The sequence below is a fragment of the Schistocerca piceifrons genome, chromosome 4 (assembly GCF_021461385.2).
Source record: "Schistocerca piceifrons isolate TAMUIC-IGC-003096 chromosome 4, iqSchPice1.1, whole genome shotgun sequence".
Lineage (NCBI taxonomy): Eukaryota > Metazoa > Arthropoda > Insecta > Orthoptera > Acrididae > Schistocerca > Schistocerca piceifrons.
The window spans coordinates 134488075-134504775 of NC_060141.1; the positions used below are offsets into that span (position 1 = coordinate 134488075).

Below are 16701 nucleotides of genomic sequence, written 5' to 3' on the forward strand. Positions count from 1 at the left end.
AGGTGACATTGGCAGATCATCGATGTTGACTTCGATTTCATCATCGACGTATAAACATCGATCGGTGATAACAATCGACCCAAAACATCGACGTTAAATGATGAATTTATAGAATGGTGCAAAAAGTAGCATACAACTACAGCCATGGATTTCCAGCACACTAGATTAATTGTCGGATAGCAACTTGTGTTAAACAGTTCGATATAGAAACAGCCAGAGTTACAAGATTCACTTTTTTTTTAGCTGATGAATAGTTTTGTGTTCCCTGAACCCATTTTTAAATCATCCTGAGAGACAAAACAGTGTTTTCGGAAACAGCACATAAACCATGGGAAGATTATACATACACGTATAACAAAATCAAGTTTAACCATGAACAATTACACTCCTGGAAATTGAAATAAGAACACCGTGAATTCATTGTCCCAGGAAGGGGAAACTTTATTGACACATTCCTGGGGTCAGATACATCACATGATCACACTGACAGAACCACAGGCACATAGACACAGGCAACAGAGCATGCACAATGTCGCCACTAGTACAGTGTATATCCACCTTTCGCAGCAATGCAGGCTGCTATTCTCCCACGGAGACGATCGTAGAGATGCTGGATGTAGTCCTGTGGAACGGCTTGCCATGCCATTTCCACCTGGCGCCTCAGTTGGACCAGCGTTCGTGCTGGACGTGCAGACCGCGTGAGACGACGCTTCATCCAGTCCCAAACATGCTCAATGAGGGACAGATCCGGAGATCTTGCTGGCCAGGGTAGTTGACTTACACCTTCTAGAGCACGTTGGGTGGCACGGGATACATGCGGACGTGCATTGTCCTGTTGGAACAGCAAGTTCCCTTGCCGGTCTAGGAATGGTAGAACGATGGGTTCGATGACGGTTTGGATGTACCGTGCACTATTCAGTGTCCCCTCGACGATCACCAGTGGTGTACGGCCAGTGTAGGAGATCGCTCCCCACACCATGATGCCGGGTGTTGGCCCTGTGTGCCTCGGTCGTATGCAGTCCTGATTGTGGCGCTCACCTGCACGGCGCCAAACACGCATACGACCATCATTGGCACCAAGGCAGAAGCGACTCTCATCGCTGAAGACGACACGTCTCCATTCGTCCCTCCATTCACGCCTGTCGCGACACCACTGGAGGCGGGCTGCACGATGTTGGGGCGTGAGCGGAAGACGGCCTAACGGTGTGCGGGACCGTAGCCCAGCTTCATGGAGACGGTTGCGAATGGTCCTCGCCGATACCCCAGGAGCAACAGTGTCCCTAATTTGCTGGGAAGTGGCGGTGCGGTCCCCTACGGCACTGCGTAGGATCCTACGGTCTTGGCGTGCATCCGTGCGTCGCTGCGGTCCGGTCCCAGGTCGACGGGCACGTGCACCTTCCGCCGACCACTGGCGACAACATCGATGTACTGTGGAGACCTCACGCCCCACGTGTTGAGCAATTCGGCGGTACGTCCACCCGGCCTCCCGCATGCCCACTATACGCCCTCGCGCAAAGTCCGTCAACTGCACACACGGTTCACGTCCACGCTGTCGCGGCATGCTAGCAGTGTTAAAGACTGCGATGGAGCTCCGTATGCCACGGCAAACTGGCTGACACTGACGGCGGCGGTGCACAAATGCTGCGCAGCTAGCGCCATTCGACGGCCAACACCGCGGTTCCTGGTGTGTCCGCTGTGCCGTGCGTGTGATCATTGCTTGTACAGCCCTCTCGCAGTGTCCGGAGCAAGTATGGTGGGTCTGACACACCGGTGTCAATGTGTTCTTTTTTCCATTTCCAGGAGTGTATATGTTTGTTTTGTCACTGTCCATGGCTAAACTTATCTTTGTTATACGTATACGTATGGTTTATATGGTATTTCGGAAAACACTCTTTTGTCTGCCAGGATGATTTGAAAATGGGTTTAGGTAAACCTACACTAGTCAGCAGTTAAATACAAAGTAAAACTTGTAACTTTGGCTGTTTTGTATCGAACATTCATCATCACATTCATTAACCAATAAATACAGCATTGGGGACTGGAATGCGATTGTAGGTGAAAGGAGTTGAAGACAAGGTTACGGGAGAATATTGGCATGGTAGTAGGAATGAGAGAGGTGAAATACTAATTGAGTTCCACAACAAATTTCAGCTATTCAGCTGTTCAAGAATTACAAAAGGAGGAGGTATATTTGCAAAAAGGCCTGGAGAGACGCGAAGATTCCATCTGGATTACATGATGGTCGGACAGGTTCCTAAATCGGATATTGGATTGTAAGGCGTATCCAGGAGCAGATATAGACACTTCGCACTTTAGTAATTTCGAAGAGTAAATTGAAGTTTAAGAGAACCACACGGAAGAATTCATTTGTAAGAAAGTGGGATAATGAAGTACTGAGGAATGATGAGACGCGTCTGAAGGTCACTAAGATAGGATCTTTCGGAAAAATATCACCCACACAATTCCGAAGACTACAAGAGCTGGTAAGTGCGAGAATTATCGCACATTCAGCATAACGGCTCACGCTGACAAGAATAATATGCAACAGAATGGAAAAGGAAACTGAGGATCTATTATAAGACAATCAGTTCGTCACGGTAAATAATGACAGCCAAACCAGTTGCAGGATAAAGATTTATTAAAATTCTTGACCAATTCTTTTATTAATCTCCATTGCAGGATGTAATTTTAGATATTTTACTTCTGATGAAGGTATATTTATATATACCGAAACCTTGGTCAAGAATTTTACTAAACCTTTATCCTGCAACTGTTTTGGCTGTCATCATGTAACGTGAAGAATTTCAACAGTTGCTGTTTCAGCCATGTTTAAAATCTTGAAACAATCAGTTCGGATTTAGGAAAGGTAAAGGCAACAGAGAGAGAGAGAGTTCTGATGTTGCGCTTGATATGAAAGCACAACTAAAGAAAAATCAAGATACTTTCACAGGATTTGTCGATCTGGAGAAAGTGTTCATTAATGTTAAACAGTGGAAGATGTGCGAAATTATGAGTGGTATACATGTAAGTTATAGGGAGAGAAGTGTTATTATGCAACATGTACAAGAGCCAAGAGGGAATAATAAGAGTAGAAGAACGAAGTGCTCGGTTTAAGAAGCGGGTAAGAGAGGAATATAGTCTTTCGTCCCAACCGTTCAATCTATACATCGAAGAAGCAATGATGAAAAGAGTGGGAATAAATTTCAAGGTGAAAGGAAATCAATGAGAGGATTCGCTGATGATATTGCTATTCTCAGTGAAACTGAAGAATAATTACAGGATTTGCTGAATGGAATGAATAATATAATGAGTACAGAACATGGGTTGAGAATAAATTGAAGAAAGACGAATATAATGAAAAGTAGCAGATATGAGAAGTAGATGAAGTCAAGAAATTTTGCTGCCTAGGCAGCAAAATAATCAATGACGGACGGAGCAAGGAGGATATAAGAAGCAGACTAGCACTGGCAAAAAGGGCTTTCCTGGCCAAGACAAATCTGCTAGTATCAAAACATAAGCCTTAATTTGAGGAAGAAATTTCTGAGAATGTACGTTTGGAGCACATCACATTATGTTATTGAAACATAGACTGTGGAAAAACCTGAACAGAAGAGACTCGAAGCATTTGACATGTGATGTTACAGTAGAATGTTGAAAATTAGGTGGATCCCCCAAGAAAAGGAATGAGGAGGTTCTGCGCAGAATCGGAGGTAAATGGAATATATGGAAAACTCTGACAAGAACAAAGGACACAGTAGCCGACCGGTGTGGCCGAGCGGTTCTAGGCGCTTCAGTCTGGAACCGAGCGACCGCTACCGTCGCAGGTTCGAATCCAGCCTCGGGCATGGATGTGTGTGATGTCCTTAGGTTAGTTCGGTTTAAGTAATTCTAGGGGACTGATGACCTCAGATGTTAAGTCCCATAGTGTTCAGAGCCATTTGAACCAAAGGACACAGTAATAGGATAGCTGTTAAGACATCGGGGAATAACTTCCATGATACTAGAGAGAGCTAAGATGGCAAAACCTGTAGAGGAAAATAAATATTGGAATACATTCAGCAAATAGTTCAAGACATAGGTTGGTGGATACTGCAATAAGTAATACCACAGTAGGCAGTTCAGATGAAGAGGAGTTAGCATCTTTGAAAAGGTCAATCGCAGATGATGGAAAGAAAACCATAGATACCAAGAAGGTAACTACAAAGGAACCATGGGGAACAAAAGAAATACTGATCAACGAAAGAAGGAAGTACAAAAATGTTCCAGGAAATACAGAAATACAGCAATATAAATCACTTAGGAATGAAATAAATACGAAGTGCGGGGAAGGAAAGGCAAAATGTCTGCATGAAAAATGTGAAGGAATCGAAAAAGAAATGATCGTCGGAAAGACTGAGCGTATAGGAAAGTCAAAATAACCTTCGGAGAAAGTTAAAGCAAAGGTGGTAGCATTAAGAGTAAAACGCGAATTCCACTGTTGAATGCAGCGGAGAGGGCGCATAGATGGAAAGAGTACACTGCAGACCTGTAGGAGAGGTGGACTTGTCTTATGGAGTGATACAAGAATAAACGGAAGCCGACAGGGAAAATACGGGAGATAAGTATTAGAATCAGAATTTAAAAGAGGAAGACTTAAGATCAAATAAGGCAGAAGGGGTTGATAAAATTCCATGGATTTCTTAAATCGCTGGGGAAAGTGGAAATATTCTCGTTGGTGTGTAGAATGCACACTGAGGTGCGTAAGTCATGGGATAGCGTCAAGCATGTACGGTGTAAAAGGGCCGTGCGTTGGCCGAGCTGACATTTGTACTCAGATGAGATATGTGAAAAGGTTTGCGACGTGATTATGGGCGCACAACGGGGCTTGACAGACTTTGAACGCAGGATGGTAATTGGAGCTAGACGCATAGGTCATTCCACTTCGGAAATCGTTAGGAAATTCAATATTCCGAGATCAACAGTGTCAAGAGTGTGCCGAGAATACCAAACTTCGGTCATTACCTCTCACAACGGCCGACGCAATGGCCGATGGCCTTCACTTAACGACCGAGGGCAGCGGCATTTGCGTAGAGTGTCAGTGTTAACAGACAAGCAACACTGCGTGAAATAATCGCAGAAATCAATTTTGGACGTGCGACGAAGGTATCCGTTACGACGTTGGGCGAAATATGGCGTTAATGGGCTATGGCAGCAGACAACCGAGGGGAGTGCTTTTTACTAACAGCACGATACCGCCTGCTACATCTCTCCTATGGTCGGGTGGTAGCTCCATAATGGTGTGGGCTGTGTTTAAATGCAGTGAACTGGGTCCTTGGTTCAACTGAAACGATGACTGGAAATGGTCATGTTCAGCTACTTGCAGACCATTTGCAGCCATTCATGAGCTTCATGGCCGGCCGGAGTGGCCGTGCGGTTCTAGGCGCTTGAGTCTGGAACCGCGTGACCGCTACGGTCGCAGGTTTGAATCCTGCCTCGGGCATGGATGTGTGTGATGTCCTTAGGTTAGTTAGGTTTAAGTAGTTCTAAGTTCTAGGGGACTTATGACCTCAGCAGTTGAGTCCCATAGTGCTCAGAGCCATTCGAACTATTTGAACCATGGACTTCATGTTCCCAAACAGCAACAGAATTTTTATGAATGACAGTGCGCCATGTCATCGGGCCACAACTGTTCGCAGTTAGTTTGAAGAACACTCTGGACAGTTCGAGCGAATGCTTTGGCCACCCAGATCGCCCGACATGAATCCCATTGAACATTTATGGGACATCATAAAGAGATCAGTTCGTGCAGAACGTCCTGCACTGGTAGGACTATCAGAATTATGAATGGCTCTGGAGGCAACGTGGCTCAGTATTTCTGCAGAGGGCTTCCGACAACTTGCTGAATCCGTCCACATCAAGTTGCTGCACTACGCCGCGCAGAAGGAGATCCGACAAGATATTAGGTGGTGTGTCACGGCTTTCGTCACCTCAATGTATGAGACGGGCGATATCCATCAGCCGTTCGGAAAAAAATCATCCACACAATTCCGAAGATTGCAAGTGCGAGGATTATCGCACAATCAGCCTCTCAAGACGAATAGACAGCAGAATGGAAAATAAAACTGAGGATCTGTTAGAGGACAATCATTTTGGCTTTAGGAAAGGTAAAGGCACCAGAGAGACAGTTCTGACATTGCGGTTGGTAATGGAAGCAAGGTTGGAGAATTGTCATCCTGGAAAAAGCGTTCGGCAGTGTAAAATGGTGCAAGATGTTCGAAATTCTGAGACAAAGGGGAGTAAGTTATACGGAAAGGTCGGTAATAAACAATATGTACAGCAAACACGAGGGAACTAACTTTGGAAGGATGTAAGACAGGGATGAAGTATTTGGCCCCTACTATTCAATCTGTGCATCGAAGAAGCAATGATGGAAATAAAAGAAAGGTTCAAGAGTGGAATTAAAATTCAAGTGAAAGTATATCAGAGATGACATTTCTATCCTCAGGACAGCGAAGAAGAGTTTGAGGATCTGCTGAATGGAATGAACAGGCCAATGAGTGCAGAATATAGACTGAGAGTAAATCGAAGGAAGTCTAAGGTAACGAGAAGTTACAGAAATGGGAATAGAGAGAAACTTATCGAAACTGGTGATCACAAATTAGACGAAATGAAGGAATTCTGCTACCTCGGAAGCAAAATAACCCATGATGGCCGAAGCAAGGTGGACTAGCAACAGCCAAGAGGGCATCCCTGGCCAAAAGAAGTCCACTAGTAACAAAGATAGGCCTTAATTTGAGGAAGAAATTTCTAAGATTGGACGTTTGGAAGCCAGCATTGTTCTGTTGTTGAATCACTGAGTGTGGGAAAACCGGAAAAGAAGAAAATAATCGAAGCAGCTGAGATGAAGTGCTACCGAAGAACGTTGAAACTTGGGTTGACTGACAAAGCTAGGGATGAAGCAGTCCTTCGTAGAATCAGCGAAAAAAGGAACATATGAAAAACACGGAAAAGAAGAAAGGGCAGGATACTAGGACATGTGTTAGGATATCTTGGGATAATTTTTATAGTATTGGAGGGGGCTGTAGAGGATAAAAACTGTAGAGGAAGACAGAGATTAGAATACATCCAGCAAATAATTGAGGACGTAGGTTGTAAGTGGTATTCTGCGATGAAGAGGTTAGCACAGGAGAGACTTTCGTGGCGGGCGGCATCAAACCAGTCAGAAGTCTGATGACAGTTTGTGTCTACAGACTGTAATACTTCTTATTAGATGTTGGTAATTCCAAGTAAAATCGATTCTTACTGCACACGCCACATTAAGAGTAACACGCAAATCTTCTCAATTTCTGCGAAGTCTTTCGTAAGAACGTAAATGCTAAAAAATATAAAAAGTGTCAACAACTCGCTGACATCGCTCGTTGGCGAATGCAATGATGCTGCACTGCCGTGTCATTTGGTAATCGTCTGTAATATTAATGCAGACAGCGTGAAAATGAAAAGTGTGTTGAAAGTATTTATTATTTGTAATAATTGTTTTTAAAGTACCAGAAGAGAGGAGTAAAATTATTCGACAACTGACAGAACATCTGAAAAGCCTTGTGTCTGTATATGATAGTTTTCTTTACGTATGTATGTAATTTATTCAGTCCGATCAAATGTAATTTTACGTATCAGAAACGGAGAATGTACTTCCATAATTGAAAGCATAGTTTATAATTTTAAAAAATTAAAAATATTTTCAGGAAGACTCAATATCAACATTGGTCATAATTACAACTGGATCCTTGTCTCGACCAGCATGCTCACCTGACGTGAGGAACTCTGGTCCTATGTGAAGGCAGTTAGTGGCACGAAAGTTAGTGTCCAGTCACTAACCGAAGGGACAGGAATTAAAACTGAAGGTAGCAAAAGAAAAGCGGCAATGTTTAACTACGTTTCCAAATGTGAGACCTGAGTTTCTCCTGGCGTATACAACTTTCAAATAACTTCCGGGGATTCAGCCAGGTAACACTTTCAGCGACCGCCGATATTTCGGCGGGAGAACACCCCGCCATTTTCAAGGCAAACTGCAACGGACGGGCGGCGTACATACAAATTTAATACCTCGGTTCTCCGACAGAAGCAGGAAAGATAACACACACACACACACACACACACACACACTGAACACTAGTGAACACTAGTGCCACCAAAGATGACCAAAGTCAGAGCTATCGATAGTGAGACTATGAATTCGCTGTACTGAGCATAAACGGCACACACGATTACAGCAGCCAAATAGATCTGCTATTGCCAAACATTGCTTGGATACTGGTCACCCCATGTTATATAATAACACCGAGATATTGGCATGCACGTCCAGCTATTGGGACAGTGTCATTAGGGAGGCAGTTGAGATTAAATTAGCGAGCAACCTCGTTAACAGGGATGGAGGTTTCTGTTTAAACTCTGTTTGGAATCCGGCTCTCTCCCTTGTCAAGAAACAGAGGAACAGAGTCAATGCTGCCTCACCTGCGAATTCATAGTCTCACTATCGATAGCTCTGACTTTGGTCATCTTTGGTGGCACTAGTTTTCAGTGTGTGTGTGTGTGTGTGTGTGTGTGTGTGTGTGTGTGTGTGTTATCTTTCCTGCTTCTGTCGGAGAACAGAGGTATTAAGTTTGCATGTACGCCGCCCGTCCGTTGCAGTTTGCCTTGAAAATGGCGGGGTGTTCTCCCGCCGAAATATCGGCGGTCGCTGAAAGTGTTACCAGGCTGAATTCCCGGAAGTTATTTGAAAGTTGTATACGCCAGGAGAAACTCAGGTCTCACATTGTTTACCTCTACGGGGAGGAAATGTATCGGTGTTTACGTAAGTTGGATAAACTTCATAGCTGTCGAGTTAGACTGCAATGTGCTTTGTCGTTTTTATTGAGGTGTCGTGATGAAAATCATGTCCCAACATTTGCTAAAGTTGTGCACCATATTAATTCTCCTGCCGCCAATCGCATCAGGCAACGTGCTGGCTTGGCTCTTGTTCGCGAAAGGATTCGTTTTACTCGTCGACGTTTGGATTCTGTTTCCAAAGAATTGTATCGTTTTCATTTAATCGTTGCATCTGAAGGTCTGATTTCACTTGGGATTGGTTGGACGGTGCCTCATGGACCCAAGCTGACTGGGAGTACAACTCCGTTACTGCCCGGCATTTGGCAAAGTTTCAACGTTTTCATCGCGCGGAGTCGGATGTTATATCTCGACGTTCTGTGATAAATCTCACAGAGAAATCTTTTGACGACGCAACCTTATCCGTGCTAGGGAAGGGTTTAAATTTTGCACCCACTCCGAAGAATTTGCCGGTAGTTGATTTTATTAGTTCAATTGAACAGGCAGTTTGCAAACTACCTCCTGACGCTGCGGAGGAAGTTAGGAGGGAGGCATGCCGTGTTTTGACTAGGGCTCGTCCACCCAAGAGTAATGTAACAGCAGCAGAGAGGGCTGCTTTACGCTCTCTCAAAGTTGATCTCAGTATTGATATTTTACCTGCTGACAAGGGCAATGCCACCGTTGTTTTAAATAATAAACATGATTATGTACAAAAGATGCAACGTTTACTATCTGATTCAGCGTATCGCAGAATCGATGCTGACCCCACGAAAAGTGTTGAGAGAAAGACCAACAGCCTCCTGAAGAAAAGTGGTTTGTCGCAGGACACAATCAAGAGGCTTAACACCTATAGTGCCGTTCCCCCTAGGTTATATGGCCTTCCAAAGGTTCATAAGGAAGGGGTTCCTTTCCGTCCTATAGTGAGTAACATCGGCGCTCCGACATATCGTGTATCCAAGCATCTTGCTTCTCTGTTGAGTCCACAAATAGGACGGTGTGAACATCATATCAGGAACTCAGCTGATTTTTTACGTCGTTTGGAGGGACTGAGGCTGAATGACTCTGATATTTTAGTGAGTTTCGATGTGGTCTCTCTCTTCACTCGTGTTCCTCTGTCTGATTCGTTGCGGTTAATTGAAGCCAGGTTTGCTGCTGATTTAACTAATCTCTTTAGGCATGTGTTGACATCCACTTACTTTTTATTTAATGACCAGTATTACGAGCAGACAGATGGAGTTGCGATGGGTAGTCCGTTGTCTCCTGTGATCGCAAATTTATTTATGGAACACTTCGAGGAACGTGCATTGGAGTCGGCGCCTTTAAAACCCGCCTGTTTCTTTAGATACGTTGACGATACCTTCGTTGTTTGGCCTCACGGTAGGGAGAATTTGAATGTCTTTCTAGAACATCTGAACTCGATCCACCCGAACATTCGTTTTACGATGGAGGTGGAAGAGGATGGTTGCCTTCCCTTTCTCGACGTGTTGGTTAGGAGGAAGGATGATGGATCATTGGGACATGCAGTCTACAGGAAACGTACTGACACCGACTTGTACTTACAAGCTAATAGTTGTCACCATTCGGCTCAGCGTGAAGGGGTACTTCGTACCTTGGTACACAGGGCACATGTCGTTTCTGACGCTGAGACTTTGCCAGCTGAGCTGTCCCATCTTGAAGTTACATTTCGTCAAATGGTTATAGTGATAGACAGATTGAACGTGCGTTGCGCTATCGACCAACTGTACATCGGGTGACTGATGATAATTCTGAGTCAACACCTAAGTCTACTGCCTTTTTGCCTTATGTAGGAAACACGTCCAATAAGATCGGTCATATTTTACGGAAATACGATGTGAAATGTGTTTTCCGACCTCCATCTAAAATTAGAGCACTTTTGAGTTCCGTTAAGGATGATCTTGGATTGCGTAAGGCGGGTGTATATCGTATTCCTTGTAGCTGCGGCTTGGCATATATTGGTCAAACTATCAGGACCGTGGAGGACAGATGTACTGAGCGTAAACGGCACACACGATTACAGCAGCCAAATAGATCTGCTATTGCCGAACATTGCTTGGATACTGGTCACCCCATGTTATATAATAACACCGAGATATTGGCATGCACGTCCAGCTATTGGGACAGTGTCATTAGGGAGGCAGTTGAGATTAAATTAGCGAGCAACCTCGTTAACAGGGATGGAGGTTTCTGTTTAAACTCTGTTTGGAATCCGGCTCTCTCCCTTGTCAAAAAAACAGAGGAACAGAGTCAATGCTGCCTCACCTGTGAATTCATAGTCTCACTATCGACAGCTCTGACTTTGGTCACTTTGGTGGCACTAGTGTTCAGTGTGTGTGTGTGTGTGTGTGTGTGTGTGTGTGTGTGTGTTATCTTTCCTGCTTCTGTCGGAGAACAGAGGTATTAAGTTTGCATGTACGCCGCCCGTCCGTTGCAGTTTGCCTTGAAAATGGCGGGGTGTTCTCCCGCCGAAATATCGGCGGTCAGCCGGCCGCGGTGGTCTCGCGGTTAAGGCGCTCAGTCCGGAACCGCGCGACTGCTACGGTCGCAGGTTCGAATCCTGCCTCGGGGATGGATGTGTGTGATGTCCTTAGGTTAGTTAGGTTTAAGTAGTTCTAAGTTCTAGGGGACTGATGACCACATAAGTTAAGTCCCATAGTGCTCAGAGCCTATCAGCGGTCGCTGAAAGTGTTACCTGGCTGAATTCCCGAAAGTTATTTGAAAATACGTTTCCAAATGTTCCTGTACAAGGGAAACCCCAAGATTATTGCCCTAATTTAATTCTCGTGCTACTGAAAAGACGGGTGACACAGATATTAGTGTCAGTGGCATTGAAAAACAGCTGAAATCGTTAAAATTTAACGAAGCTCCATGGCCTATGGAATCCATCTGAGATTCTATACTGACTTTGCGGCTGAGTTAGGTGCTCTCTTAAATGTAACTCTCGAACAAACAACCGCGCCCAGTGGTTGAAGGGAGCACATGTCACACCCTTCTAAATGAGGGGTATCAGAAATGATCCACAAAACTTCCATTCAGTATACACTTGACATCCATTTGCTGCAGAATACTAGAAGATATTCTAGCTGAAACGTAATGAAGTATCTTGAACAGAATTATCTCCTCCAGGCCTACCAGCATGGATTCCGAAATCATACATAATTTAAAACCCAACTTGTACTTTTATCACATGAGATACTTAAAGATATGGATGAAGGCAGTGAAGTAGATGCAGCATTCCTCGATTTCCGGAAAATACTTCATTTAGTACCACATCGACACTTATTATCAAAAGTTCGATCGTCTGGGGTATCAAGCGAAATTTATGACTGGAATGGGGATTCTTAAGCAGGGAGAACGCAGCATGTTATCTTTGATGGATGATTATGATATTTGGTTTGTGGGGAGCTCAACTGCGCAGTCATTAGCGCCCGTAAAAAGTCCCAATTTTGACGCAGTCCAATTTTTACACAATGCTATCTCGCCACTGTCACGAATGATGATGATGAGGAGGATGAAATGACGAGGACAACATAAACGCCCAGTCCCCGACCGGGAATCGAACCCGGGACTCCGTGGTCTTCGATGGAGAGTCATCGGCAGATGGAGAAGTAACTTCGGGTGTGTCCCATGGTCTTTGCTCATGATATCATATATTAATGTCTTTGCGGACAATATTAATAATAGCCTCAGACTTTTCGCAGACGATGCAGTTGTCTTTAATGAAGTACTGTCCGAAAGAAGCTGCGCAAATCTCAGTCAGACCATAACAAGATTTCAATCTGATGCAAAGATTGGCAGCTTGCTTTAAAGGCTCAGTAATCTAAAACGGTGCACTTCACAAAACAAAAAAGTAGTATCCTATGAGTACAGTATCAATGAGTCTGAGTTGGAATCGAACAACTCATACAAACGCAACCCATCCTGGAACAATGGTCAAGTGTGTGGGACTTATACCAAATAGGACTAACAGGGAATATTGAAAGAATACAAAGAAGGGCAGAACCAATGGTCAAAAGTCTGTTCGACCGAAGGAGGGTGTCACGAAGAAGCTGAAACAACTGACTGGAAGACGCCTGAAGAAAGATTGCGTCTATCTCGTGTAAATCTTCTTAGACAGTTTCTAGAACCAACTTCAGGTGATGACTGTAGGAATGTGTTACAATCCTCTACATATTGCTTCCACAGGGATAGCAGAGAAAATATTAGAATAATTACAACACGCTCAGAGGCATCTAGGAACTAATATTTCCCGCTCTCCATACGTGAATGTAAGGGGAGAAAGCCCTAACGCATGTTACAGTGCGGCGTACCCTAAGCTATGTATTTCACAGTGGGTTGTGGAGTGCATCTCCATAGCAATATCTAACAAGTCGAAAACGTGTTGTACTGGTGTCAATATACATTAAGAAGATTTGTTTCGATGACGAAAAATTTATTGTAGTTCCCTGACATTGTCAATACAGAGACATAGTTTATTTATTGTAATGAATGTTGATTTTTTTGTAAAATCTTTATTAGCCACGATCCCATATAGGATACCTGATAACTAGTTTTGACCATTACTCGTCATCTTCAGATAAAGATATACACAGTAGTGTTCAAGATAAGAGGACAATTTGTCAACTGTGCTGTTAAAAAAGTCAGCTTCGAAAAAAATGGCTCTGAGCACTATGGGACTTAACATCTAAGGTCATCAGTCCCCTAGAACTTAGAACTACTTAAACCTAACTAACCTAAGGACACCACACACATCCATGCCCGAGGCAGGATTCGAACCTGCGACCGTAGCAGCAGCGCGGTTCCGGACTGAAGCGCCTAGAACCGCTCGGCCAAAAATACACAATGGACTAACACCGAATGATGTGCGGTTCTAATTATGTGCAAAACAAACAACCAAAGAAAAAAACTAGTAGTCGTTGGCTCCTAGTTTCTCTCTTAAACACTCATTTACGTTTCTTTCCCTACCGATACCCAGTTCACTACGCCATTTATGCAGTGTACCGAAGTTACCGAACCGTAGCTTTGATAGAGCTGACCTCTAATAGGAAGTGACATTTACAACAACCACACTGCATGGTACCAGTCAAAGTTTCCATGAGGTGGCTAGTAACGGTAGAAGCTTGTTTTCAAAATGTTCAAATGTGTGTGAATTCTTAAGGGGCGAAACTGCCGAGGTCATCGGCACCTAACTTACAGACCACTTACAGACTACTTAAACTAACTTAACCTAACTTTTGCGAAGAACAACACACACACGCATACTCGAGGGAGGACTCGGACCTCCGGCGGGAGGGGCCGTGCAGTCCGTGACATGGTGCCTCAAACCACGCGGCCACTCCGAGCGGCGGTAGTTTTCAGATCTCCTGTATGTTATTGTTGCTAATCGATATTAAAAAAATCAATATACGGTGATAAAAATCATTGACAGTGGTAACAAGTAGCCTCATTTCTCTTTGAAATCGAGTGTCCATAATTTGTCTTGGTCATCGATGATGCGATGTGTTTAAGACTCCAATATCGATATTGAAACATATTACACTACTGGCCATTAAAATTGATACATCACGAAGATGACGTGCTACAGACGGGAAATTTAACCGACAGGAAGAAGATGCTGTGATATGCAAATGATTAGCTTTTCAGAGCATTCACACAAGGTTGGCGCCGGTGGCGACACCTACAACGTGCTGACATTAGGAAAGTTTCCAACCGATTTCGCAAACACAAACAGCAGTTGACCGGCGTTGCCAGGTGAAACGTTGTTGTGGTGCCTCGTGTAAGGAGGAGAAATGCGTACCATCACGTTTCCGACTTTGATAAAGGTCGGATTGTAGCCTACCGCGATTGCGGTTTATCGTATCGCGACATTGCTGCTCGCGTTGGTGGAGATCCAATGACTCTTAGCAGAATATGGAATCGGTGGGCTCAGAAGGGTAATACGGAACGCTGTGCTGGATCCCAAGGGCCTCGTATCACTAGCAATCGAGACGACAGGCATCTTATCCGCATGGCTGTAACAGATCGTGCAACCACGTAAGCGATCCCTGAGTCAACAGATGGGGACATATGCAAGACAGCAACTGTGGTGTCACCGCCAGACACCACACTTGCTAGGTGGTAGCCTTTAAATCGGCCACGGTCCGTTAGTAGACGTCGGACCCGCGTGTCGCCACTGTCAGTGATTGCAGACCAAGCGCCGCCACACGGCAGGTCTAGAGAGACGTCCTAGCACTCGCCCCAGTTGTACAGCCGACTTTGCTAGGAAAGGTTTGCCGAGACGATAGTCAGCATAGCCTTCAGCTACGTCATTTGCTACGACCTAGCAAGGCGCCATTACCAGTTTATATTGAGATTGTTATTAATGTATCAACAAGAGCGATGTTCTCCAATTATGGATTAAAGTTAAGTATTAGATCAACTACGTACTTTATTTGCTACTATAAATTCCCTTAACTGTTCCAGACCTCACGCCAGTCTGCGTGAGCTTAACGCGTGCCTTTCGGCATCCTCGCATAGTGACTTTGCTGTCTTGCCAAGTCACAACAGCAACCATCTGCACCAACAGTTCGACGAGGACGTTTGCAGCAGCATGGACTATCAGCTCAGAAACCATGGCTGCGGTTACCCCTGACGCTGCATCACAGACAGGAGCGCCTGCGATGGTGTACGCAAGGGCGAACTTGGGTGCACGAATGGCAAAACGTCACGTTTTCGGATGAATCCAGGTTCTGTTTACAGCATCAGGATGGTCACATCTGTGTTTGGCGACATCGCGGTGAACGCACATTGGAAGCGTGTATTCGTCATCGCCATATTGGCGTATCACCCGGCGTGATGGTATGGGGTGCCATTGGTTACACGTCTCGGTCACCTCTTGTTCACATTGACGGCACTTTGAACAGTGGACGTTACATTTTCAGATGCGTTACGACCCGTGGCTCTACCCTTCATTCGATCCCTGCGAAACCCTACATTTCAACAGGATAATCCACGACCGCATGTTGCAGGTCATGTACGGGCCTTTCTGGATACAGAAAATGTTCGACTGCTGCCCTGGCCAACACATTCTCCAGATCTCTCACCAATTGAAAACGTCTGGTCAATGGTGGCTGAGCAGCTGGCTCGTCACAACATGCCAGTCAGTACTCTTGATGAACTGTGGTATCGCGTTGAAGCTGCATGGGCAGCTGTACCTGTACACGCCATCCAAGCTCCGTTTGACTCAATGCCCAGGCGTATCAATGCCGTTATTACGGCCAGAGGTGGTTGTTCTGGGTACTGTTTTCTTAGGATCTATACACCCAAATTGCGTGAAAATTACGTGTCAGTTCTAGTATAATATATTTGTCCAATGAATCTGCATTTCTTGTTGGTGTTGCAATTTTAATGGCCAGCAGTGCATGAGCCCTAAACATGTATATACCGTAATCGATTATCATCGAACACTCCCACTCCTGCGCGCCCAGTAGTAGTGTAGTGAACGTCGGCGTGGGCGGCGACTGACCTGAGGCACCATGCTGAGGATGGCGGCGGTGGAGTCGTTGGCGTCCGCGGCGGCGGCAGCGGCGTCTGGCGCGGCGTGTCGGGCGCTGCCCAGGCTGGCGACGTGCAGCTGCAGCCACACGAACGTGACGAGGAACAGGAAGACGGCGGTGCGCACGCACGACGCCGTCCGCCGCCGGCCGATCGCGGGCGCCGCCATGGACACGCGCAGCCCGCGGCCCGCTGCAACCACACCGCCAAAACTGGCCCTCACTGCCTGCTTCCGTCACACCACCTCACGCAAATGACTATCTATGCCAATCACAGAAGCCAACACACAAAAGTTAGTAAACACAGAAG

The 16701-nt window shown here is 45.2% G+C and overlaps 1 protein-coding gene across 1 annotated transcript in view; it reads right to left on the reverse strand.

Moving 5' to 3' along the window:
- The window catches only part of LOC124794753 (alpha-1,6-mannosyl-glycoprotein 2-beta-N-acetylglucosaminyltransferase), a 234771-nt gene that overhangs the window by 109399 nt on the left and 108671 nt on the right, over positions 1 to 16701 (reverse strand). Inside the window, 1 exon segment of the mRNA XM_047258368.1 lies at positions 16364 to 16584. Coding sequence (XP_047114324.1) covers positions 16364 to 16561 — 198 coding nt within the window. The 5' untranslated portion in view covers positions 16562 to 16584.